The sequence below is a fragment of the Triticum aestivum genome, chromosome 2B, assembly GCF_018294505.1.
Source record: "Triticum aestivum cultivar Chinese Spring chromosome 2B, IWGSC CS RefSeq v2.1, whole genome shotgun sequence".
Lineage (NCBI taxonomy): Eukaryota > Viridiplantae > Streptophyta > Magnoliopsida > Poales > Poaceae > Triticum > Triticum aestivum.
The window spans coordinates 469,348,346-469,358,410 of record NC_057798.1 but is presented as its reverse complement, the minus strand read 5'-3'; the positions used below and the strand labels follow the sequence as shown (position 1 = coordinate 469,358,410).

At 46.7% G+C, this 10,065-nt stretch overlaps 1 protein-coding gene across 1 annotated transcript; it reads right to left on the bottom strand.

Moving 5' to 3' along the window:
- Positions 1-761: 761 nt before the first annotated feature.
- Positions 762-3,843, bottom strand: LOC123045502 (amino-acid permease BAT1). Its single transcript, XM_044468579.1, has 5 exons — positions 3,453-3,843; positions 2,913-3,095; positions 2,473-2,592; positions 2,126-2,317; positions 762-2,037 (listed from the first exon to the last, which is right to left on the bottom strand). The coding sequence occupies exons 1-5, from the start codon at positions 3,531-3,533 to the stop codon at positions 1,033-1,035; spliced, it is 1,581 nt and encodes a 526-aa protein (XP_044324514.1). The 5' UTR covers positions 3,534-3,843; the 3' UTR covers positions 762-1,032.
- Positions 3,844-10,065: the final 6,222 nt, after the last annotated feature.

The window sequence follows — 10,065 nt, the reverse complement described above, 5'->3', positions numbered from 1 at the left end:
TGTGTATTCATTCATTCCATCAACTCCTCTCTTGCCGGTCAATTCTTTGGCTCTCCAGCAAGGCAGGTAGAAGGAGATGAGAGGGGTTATGTTAGATATAATCTTGCCCAAACGGACAGTACTACGCAGCCGCCGCCTCCTCTTCTTTCAAAAAAATGTTAGGATGCGTGCCTCTCGTGGATGCCGACGCATGTCCGTCTCATCTTTAGTGGTCCTAGGGTCATGGGGCGTGGCGAATCTTGACGAGGGCCGGTGGAAGGGCTCCGTTGTTAGTTATTCCTTTAAATTTTGATAGGGTTTGTGTCCTGCTCAGGAAGTTGAGACGGCGAAGGCTTCCTGAAGATGAAATAAAGGTCTCCCCGCCTAGCCCCTGTTTCGGTGATGGGTCTAGCATCTTTGGTGGACGTGTGGAGGTGTGTCTCCGGCGGATCTATCCTCGGTGGATTTGTTCGGATCTGGTTGTTGTCCGTCTACGTTCGTGTGTCTTCGGGGTGGATCCTTTTGATCTACGTTATTCTTCATTGGCGGCGGTTGCTGCTCTGGTGCGCTGGTCCTATGGGGCCTTAGCACGACGACTTTCTAACTGTCTACTACAACAAGCTGTGTCCGACTCCGACGAGGGAGGGGCGATGACGGTAGCACGCCTTCGGCTCGCTTCAGTTTTTGTAGTCGTCGCTAGGTAGTCTACGAATCTGGATGTAATTTTCATTATTTTTTATGTTCGTTGTACTGTCATGATAGAAGATGAATAGAGTTCTCGTAAAAAAAATCTTTGGCACTACTTTCTATTCATTTGAGCACACGGCGTTTTCGATCGGAAGAACAAAAGACAGCTTCACGATTCATGGCTCTGTTCGTTCTTGAAAATGTTTGATTTCGTCAGGTTTCAACCTATCTCTAGTTTCTTGTGTACGACACACACCAAGTCTCCACCGCCTAAACTAAGTTCACTGACGAGACGATACAACCAACACACACACACGCATAGCCCAACGAAAAAGAATGACTTGATCGAGCATGGCTACTTGGCTCTCAGACCTTGACATTGCCATTGCCGTCGTTGTGGTCGATCTGCTCGTCGATGTTCCTGACGGGTCCCGTGAACCACTTCCTGGCGTCGACGACCCACCAGAGCATGATCAAACCCAGGACGACGCCGAGCGCGATGGGCGCGTAGTTGAAGGTGTCCATCTTGATGGGGTACACGGTGGGAAGCAGGAAGACGGAGCAGGTGTAGCAGATCCACAGGAACGCCACGAGGCAGACGGGCCGGCTGGCTCCCCGGAGGTAGAAGGGGCCGGGGCGGAAGTCCTCCTCCCGCATCACCATCCGGGCGAAGATGGGCACCGCGTAGCCCCCCACCCAGCCGATGGTGGCGATGGAGGTGATGGCCGTGAACACCACGTTGATCCACAGGATGGGCAGGCCCAGCAGCGCGCACACGGCGGCGCACAGCCACACGGCGTTCCCGGGCACCTTGCGCGTGGGGTGGATCTTGCGCCACACGCTGGAGAAGGGGACGCCGCGGTCGCGCGACAGCGCGTACACCACCCGGGCGGCGCTGGTGGTGATGGAGAGGCCGCCGAAGAAGAAGGAGCCCCAGATGATGAAGAGCAGCACGATGGCGCCCGTGGAGCTGCCGTACCGGCCGTGGAACGCGTCGTAGAGTATCTGCGCCGGGACGAAGGTGCCGGCTGTCTCGTTGGTGGGGTCGTACAGGTAGCTGAAGTCCTGGATGCTGAAGGTGAGGGCGAGGATGTAGACCCAGCCGAAGACGGTGATGATGCCGATGCTGGAGAGGATGGCGATGGGGCCGTTCTTGTCGGCGCCCTTGGTCTCCTCCGTCAGGTGCGCCGCCGCGTCGTACCCGTACAGGGAGTACTGGCTCACCAGGAGGGACAGGACCACCGCGTAGGCGCCGCTGCTGATCCCGGTCACCTCCGGCGTCGTCTCGAAGTGCGTGAACACGTACGACGCCGGCTGCGTCGTCTTCGCCACCAGCGGCAGCATGATCACTATGACCGTGCCGCCGACCACCTGCACAGCATCAACGAAACTGTCATTTTTTCTGCGGTGTACCTCTTTCAGTCGAAAGCATTCTATTTTATGGACAACTTGGGAGGACCTGCCACCACATGGAGATGACGTCGAGGAATGCGATGACTTCCAAGGCGAAAGTGTTGAACACGGCCCAGATGAAGGTTAACCCAAGGTACATGACGAGGAACAGCCAGCGAGGGGCCAGGTAGCCACCGCCTTTGTTGGTGCCGGTGCAGAGCAGGATTATGCTCTGCAGCACCTGGGATCCTGCATAGGCCTGCAACAATGAAGACGCAAAATTGACACAGCAGACAGGAGATTTACTATCTGGTTCAAGCAAATGCTAGAAGAAAGAACAAGAACGAGCAGGCAGGTTTCAGACTTGCAGTTATGATTTCCGGGTTAACATGAAATCAAATTGAATGAGCATACCTGTGTACCAATTCCGGCAATGAGGCCTATGGCCTCCAGCCAAGCGCAGCACCAGGATGCCAATGGACCCCAGACCGGGCCAGCGAGATGAGCAGCCCAGAAATAGAGAGAGCCAGTTGTCTGTTGTCAAACAAGAGAAAAAAAAAACAGGTTGAAAGCAGAGCACGTCAGCCGTGATCAGAAGCAACGAGTTTTTTTTACCCTGAATATAACACAAGTCATACGGCACAGCTACAGGAAAATACATTCAAGATACGGTCATTGCGACAATGCCACTCGAGAGTCAGAACTAAATTGCAAGAATTTTGCGGCAATAGTATAATTTTGACTAACCAAACCCAACTGAATTCTACAAGCAGAGCATAAACCGAGCACCAAAATCCTTGAATCTGGGAACGGTGGCATGCAGGGAAGTTCCGGGAAGGTGTACGTGTGCTTACGGGGAAGGAGGAGCAGATCTCGGCCATGGCGATGCCGACGAACCAGGTGAAGAAGGAGACGACGACCCAGCCCCATACGAGGCTGGCCGGCCCGGCGTACTGGAGGCTGCTGCCGTACAGCGGCGTGATCCCCGTGAAGAGCGTCATCGTCGAGAAAGAGATGGCCAGCGTCTTGAACAGCGTCTGCACCAACAACACATGCAACGAAAGATCTCCATCTCTTGAGAAACCAGGAAAAATAGAAGGCGGCAAAACGAAACGCAATTGGCAAGCCGGTCATGCAAGATCACATCACGCCCTCTACGGCACGGACGAAGAAAATTAGCCAACGCCGCCGCCGCCACAGTTTTACCGAAACACGCAATGTAACCAGCATCTCATCTCATCGGAAAACACAGGTGGTTGCAAGCCGCAAGCGGCGAATCCTCCTCGCCGTCGCCGGCGAGTCCATCTTTGCCACAGATACGTAGAGAGCCGTACAAACCCATTTTGCGGGGTAGAGAAAATGGAAGAAATGATGAGGGGCCGTATAGTACGTACCATCTCCCTCCGGAGCTCCTGCTTGTAGCCGAGCTCATTGAGGCGCTTCTCGCCGGAGTCCACCACCTGTGCCCCGGCCATGGCGAGTACCTACCACCCCCGCCGCCCTTCTCCAAGGTTTCCCGGCCCCTCCTCGATTTGACCAGTACGCGGTGATGCCTGCCTCGGGACTCCGTGTATCGGGAAGGGTGCGGAGGAGCAGGGAGGGAGGGGGTGAAGGGAGCGGGCCTATATAGGCTTTGCGGCGGAGCGGCAGAAGTCGGTCCTCTCGTGACAAAGCTCCCTTCCCTCTCCCTCTCGTGTGCTGGGTAAGAGAGGAGCGTGGGCTTCGGCGTTCGTTGGCTTGGTGGTTCGTTCGCGTTCGTTTATATGATCCGTGTGCTGCGCTGAATTCCTTGCCTTGGCTTGGTTTGTTTATAGGGTTTCGGGCTGTTTGCCCGACTCTATCAACTCTCTCAGTTGACTGCTAACGGGATTCTCGGAGTCGGAGGCAGCTATCCTCTCTCCCTCTTGTGTATACTCGGAAAATGGCATGTGCACCACACTGGCATTGATTGTCTCTAAGTTAACTGCAAAAAGAAAAAAACAATGGGGTTTTGCTCTTAAAACATGTGTAAATATATGTTGTACGTGTATTTCTAACAAAAGGCGCATATTTCACTCCATATATGCTCTACTAGCGTATACGTACGTGTCAAGTGCTAGCAATTATAAAAATAATTCTGGTGCCAGTCTGTTAGAAAAAGAAAACTGGAAGGTGCATATGCTCCTATAATTTTCTGTATTAGTAGTTAACATTGTAAAACTTTCCTTATATGATTTTCTGCTTTAATGTCGCTATATTTACCTCAGGAAAAAAATCGCTATATATATTTTCCTTTTTAGGTCTTTGTCTGCAGAGATGTAAAGTATATACTACCCCCACGCGGTTGAATGAGGTGATGGTGATATTAGCCATTGGAACATAACAAATCAATGGCTCGTATCATCAATCATGAACATTTTTCCCCGAAACCCTAAAACATGTGGTGGCGCCTACGGCGACTAGGGTTTGACGCGAACCATCTTCCGGCGGCTTCCATCTACCGATGGCCTCTTGATCGTTGGTAGTGAGGGGGTTGTTGGACACCACGCATTCAGATCGTGTAGCTTTACATTTTACTGGTTAGTAGCTTCGGTTCTTTTGCCATTCGACATCATGGCTTAGGCAAGGGCGACGACGGTGCCAACTAGCAAAGCTTTGCGACACGGCGTTCTGCCCTTTGGTGGGTAATGGATCCTACTGCTAGTTTGTTCAAGTGGGGATTGTGTGGCGGAGGCAATCCCTATGCTAGACTTGTGTCCTTAGGCTCCGCCGTTGCGACGACGTTTGCTCCAGTGTCGGTGTGGAGCTTGAGAGGTAGTGCAGAAGTGGATGTAGACAATGGTCTACGTCGATGGCAACTGGAAGACGGTGGATCATATATTTGGGTTGTGGTTGGTGGCTGGCCTATATGGTTTTCTCCTCCGACATCATCGTCAAGTAGGGTGCCAAATCTAGAGTTCGATGGTGTGTCTGGTTTGCTACCCGGCTAGATTCTTTCAACGGTAATGGCTTCGTCTTTGGTAAGCTAGTTTGGAGATCAAAAAAGGTGCATATTAGCAATGGAGCTGCGTGGAGCTTAGTGAAGAGGTGCTATGACACATTTCTTTTGGCGGTTGTTGCGGTGGTGCCGGAGGCAGGTGCATGCTACTCTTTGGTCTTGATTGTGTTTTGCTTTCTTGGTTGGTGGTCCTTTGTGCAAAGGTTAGAGTTTGATTATCTTTACAGTTTTGCCAAGTCAATGTTTACCTGACTTGTAACTTGATATTTATTATATGAATGAGACACGTATTATCATGTAGAAAAACGACTTCTATCATCACACAGTGTCTTAAAAAATTCTTTAAGAAAACATAACAAACATTTCTGCAAAAAGTATAGGAAGTTTGATTTGTAAATAAATGCTAATATGAGTGCACAAGCTAGAACTGAGCCCAGCTAGACAAAAATCATCCATCCATATTTTCCTTTTTTTGTGAAATGACATTGAAGGTGAATACCACAATAGTCACATGCCGCTAGTAGCAAGATCCAGTAACTACCGTGGGAAGATTTGTTCAGGGAAGAAAATCAAGTAGTTGAAAGTACATGTAGTCCCCATGTTTGGTTTTGGAAATTAATGACAATCCTTATGGACTAATGTTTGCATTGAGATATACATTTTTGAAAGTCCCATTGGCAAAGCATGAAGAATATTGGATGAATTGAAGGATGTAATCCATCAACACAAACATATGCATTGAGACTCGATAATGAATGTCAATTCCTACAAAGAAACAATGGTTGAATGGTATCAAGTTATATATGAAGGTTTGTCCCATGGGTAATGCATTAAGAAGATTGAATGAATTCGGAATGAACGCCATCTACATAAAGTTGTTCATCGAGATTGAGGTCAATGACCGAATCATGATGGATCAAGTTCTTGTGGGAATGATTAAAGAGAAGAATTCCCATATGGCTTGAAGATTAGAATCATGATGCTCTCATATGTTCAGTCGTTTATGATTATATCTTGAAGCCAGTAATTCAAGTGAATAATTCATTGTACCTCTCAAGAGTTCAATATGGCCTTCAAGGCATCAAGATTAATCATGAAGCAAAGATAAATGTAACCTAGATGAAGATCGAAGATTGAATCCAAATATGGTCAACAAGAGAAAATGATGTACCACATGGGATTATGTGGTTTGGTAAGTAATTGTCAATTATGCTTGGTGTACTAACCCATACTATGTGTTTTTTATATCTATGTGGGTTAGGTGATTCTCATGGGCTTGCATCAAGAGAAAGATTCCTAGTGTCCATGAGAGGATGACATCAAGTAATGGTGATCATGGTTGACAAGGGCAAGTTCAAGATAAGCATCCTAACGGATTACATGCTTGAAGTTTGTTGATGATCACATGATGGACATGTGAAGATGGAATGCAATGAAATGCTCCCTGCATGGCTTATGGGGGAGTTATTTGTAGTCTTCGCCAAATGTTGTGATCAAACTTATGCTTCCATCTTGAGCTAAGAATAAATCTTAAAATCAAGCTCAAGTGGAATGCTAAAGTCAAAGGTATTAGTTCTGTTGGTTGTAGTTACATGGGTCAACGACCATCGAAAAAGGTATATGCCCAAGAATGGATTTCTAGGAGCTATCTAGTGTAGCCCTTTGAAAGTGCAACTATCCCTGGGTGGTTTTGGTAATTCCTAACAACATATAGCTCATTGAGCTAATGCTATTTCAAGATAAATATTTCATGAAAGCTCAATGATTGGCATGGCATGGATGAGAAAAGTGGACCCCTCAAAATACTAACGACAAAAGGATTGGCTCAAGCTCAAAGCACAAGACTCTACATTTTCCATTTTAGTGATCCAAGATCACATTGAGTCTATAGAAAAAGTCAATACTATCAAGGAGGGATGAGGTGTTGCTTAATGAGGTTCTTGCTCAAAATGCTTAGTGAGATGCTCCAAAGCCCTCAACTACTTTCTCACATCCACATATGACCTAAACCAAAAGTCAAACTCAGTCCCACCGATTCTTTCTATCTGGCGCCACTGAGTTCAGATGTCATAGCCACTGCCACAACCCCTAGTCTTTTCGGTCTCACCGATAGGGATCTCGGTCTCACTGAGATGGGATAGTAATCTCTCTATTTCCCTTCGTAACGTTTCGGTCCAACCAAGATGAGCGATCGGTCCCACCGAGATTGCAATGTAAACTCTCTGTTTCCCTTTCGTAACGTTTCGGTCTAACCGAGATGAGAGAATCGGTCCCACCGAGTTTGCCTGACCAACTCTCTGGTTAGCTTATTACCAAAATCGGTCACACCGAGTTTGTGTAATCGCTCTCACCGAGATTACGTTATGCCCTAACCCTAACCACATCGGTCCCACCGAGTTGACATGTCGGTCCCACCGAAAATCCTAACGGTCACATTATTTACTAAATCGGTTCGACCGAGTTTCACGATTCGGTCCCACCGAGTTTGGTAAGTTGTGTGTAACGGTTAGATTTTGTGTGGAGGCTATATATACCCCTCCACCCACTCTTCATTCGTGGAGAGCGCCATCAGAACATGCCTACACTTCCAACTTACATTTTCTGAAAGAGAACCACCTACACTTGTGTTGAGGTCAAGATATTCCATTCCTACCATATGAATCTTGATCTCTAGCCTTCCCCAAGTTGCTTTCTACTCAAATCTTCTTTCCACCAAATCCAAATCCTATGAGAGAGAGTTGAGTGTTGGAGAGACTATCATTTGAAGCACAAGAGCAAGGAGTTCATCATCAACACATCATTTGTTACTTCTTGGATAGTGGTGTCTCCTAGATTGGCTAGGTGTCACTTGGGAGCCTCCGACAAGATTGTGGAGTTGAACCAAGGAGTTTGTAAGGGAAAGGAGATCGCCTACTTCATGAAGATCTACCCTAGTGAGGCAAGTCCTTCATGGGTGACAGCCATGATGGGATAGACAAGGTTGCTTCTTCATGGACCCTTCTTGGGTGGAGCCCTCAGTGGACTCATGCAGCCCCTACCCTTCGTGGGTTGAAGTCTCCATCAATGTGGATGTACGATAGCACCACCTATCGGAACCACGGCTCAAAAATCTCCGTGTCTCCAATTGCGTTTGCCTCCTCAAACTCCTCCCCTTTACCTTCATATGAAATTGTTTTACATTCCGCCGCTATACTCTTAGAATTGCATGTGTAGGTTGATTGCTTGACTTGTACTAGTTGCTAAAATCTACCAAGAATTAAAATTGGGAAAAGGCTAGACTTTTATTTGGTCAAGTAGTCTAATCACCCTCCCCCTCTAGACATACTTTCGATCCTACAAGTAGTATCAGAGCGTTGGTCTCCATTTTCTTTGATTTCCATAGCTTTTGGTAGTCATAGCCTTGGTTTCACAACCTAGGAGAGTATGGTGTCTAGCGAGGGAAATTACCACCGTAGAGGTCCTTACTTTGATGGTACTAATTTTGCTAGTTGGAAGCATAAGATGAAAATGCATATTCTTGGACATAACCCCGCCGTTTGGGCTATTGTGTGTATTGGCTTGCAAGGTGAATTCTTTGATGGGAGAGAACCGAACCTTGAAGCTACCGCGGAAGAGTTGAAGATGCTGCAATACAATGCTCAAGCTTGTGATATCCTCTTAAATGGATTGTGCCCAGAAGAATTCAACAAAATCAGTCGTCTTGAGAATGCAAAGGAAATTTGGGATACTTTGATTGACATGCACGAAGGTACAAACTCCGTCAAAGAATCCAAATTGGATGTGCTTCAAAGTCAACTTGACAAGTTCAAAATGAAGGATGGTGAAGGCGTCGCTAAAATGTACTCTAGGCTTGCTCTCATCACAAATGAGATTGTCGGCTTAGGAAGTGAAGAGATGACCGACAAATTCATCATCAAGAAGATCCTAAGAGCCTTGGATGCAAAATATGATACTGTGTGCACATTGATCCAAATGCTGCCCAATTACAAGAATCTCAAGCCAACGGAAGTTATTGGAAGAATTGTTGCTCATGAGATGTCACTCAAGGATAAGGAAGAGCTCCACAACACGTCAAGTGGTGCTTACAAAGCCTCATGTGAAGCTCCCACATCATCAAGTGAGAAACAAACCTTCAATGATGAATTGAGCCTAATGGTGAAGAACTTCAACAAGTTCTACAAGAGTAGAAGCAAGGAAAGAAGTTCCAAGTCAAGGTCCTACAATGACAAAAGATCTTCTAGTCGTGAGCGTAATTGCTACAATTGTGGAAGACCCGGACACTATTCCAATGAGTGTACGACTCCCTACAAAAGAAGAGAAGAATCTCCAAAGAGAAGAAGTAGAAGAGAAGAATCACCACCAAGAGAGAGGACGAGTAGAGATGATCATTATGAATGAAGAACATCCCATAGAAGCAAGGATTCGGAAAGGAAGGACAAATCATCAAAGATCTACACAAAACAAAGACATCAAGCTCATGTTGGTGAATGGGTATCCGGTTCTGACTCCGACCATCACTCTGAGAGAAGCTATCACTCCGACTCAGAACATACTCAAGATGAAGGTGTTGCCGGTCTAGCACTTGTGTCAACCAACTCCTATGACATATTTGACTCACCAAATGAAGGACTTGGAAGATGCTTCATGGCTAAAGGCCCAAAGGTATTACACCCCGAGTGTGTTGATCTTAATAGTGATGAAGATGACTTGCTAGGTGATGATGATTACTTATTGACAACTCTAGTGATGAATACTATGATGAAACTTCAAATAATCATGCTAATCAAGATGAAACGAATGACAATAATAAGGAGAAGATTGAGCTCTTAACTAAAGAACTAAACACTCTTAAGTTATCTCATTAAACTATCTTAGGAGATCATTGAGAACTTTTAAGGACTCATGAGAAGTTACACTTTGAAAAGCTCAACCTAGAGCAAGAACATGAGTTTTAAAGGCTATCAATGATGATTTTCGCAAGAAAAGTTCTTCTTACATTGCCAAGCGTTTACGCTTATCTACTTACATGC

Excerpts from the sequence above, each read along its gene's own strand:
- LOC123045502 (XM_044468579.1), bottom strand. The coding sequence starts at position 3,533 with ATGGCCGGGGCACAGGTGGTGGACTCCGGCGAGAAGCGCCTCAATGAG. Across the intron at positions 2,318-2,472 it reads TTGCCGGAATTGGTACACAG|GCCTATGCAGGATCCCAGGT; the intron begins GTATGCTCATTC and ends TCATTGTTGCAG. Across the intron at positions 2,038-2,125 it reads TCATCTCCATGTGGTGGCAG|GTGGTCGGCGGCACGGTCAT; the intron begins GTCCTCCCAAGT and ends GATGCTGTGCAG.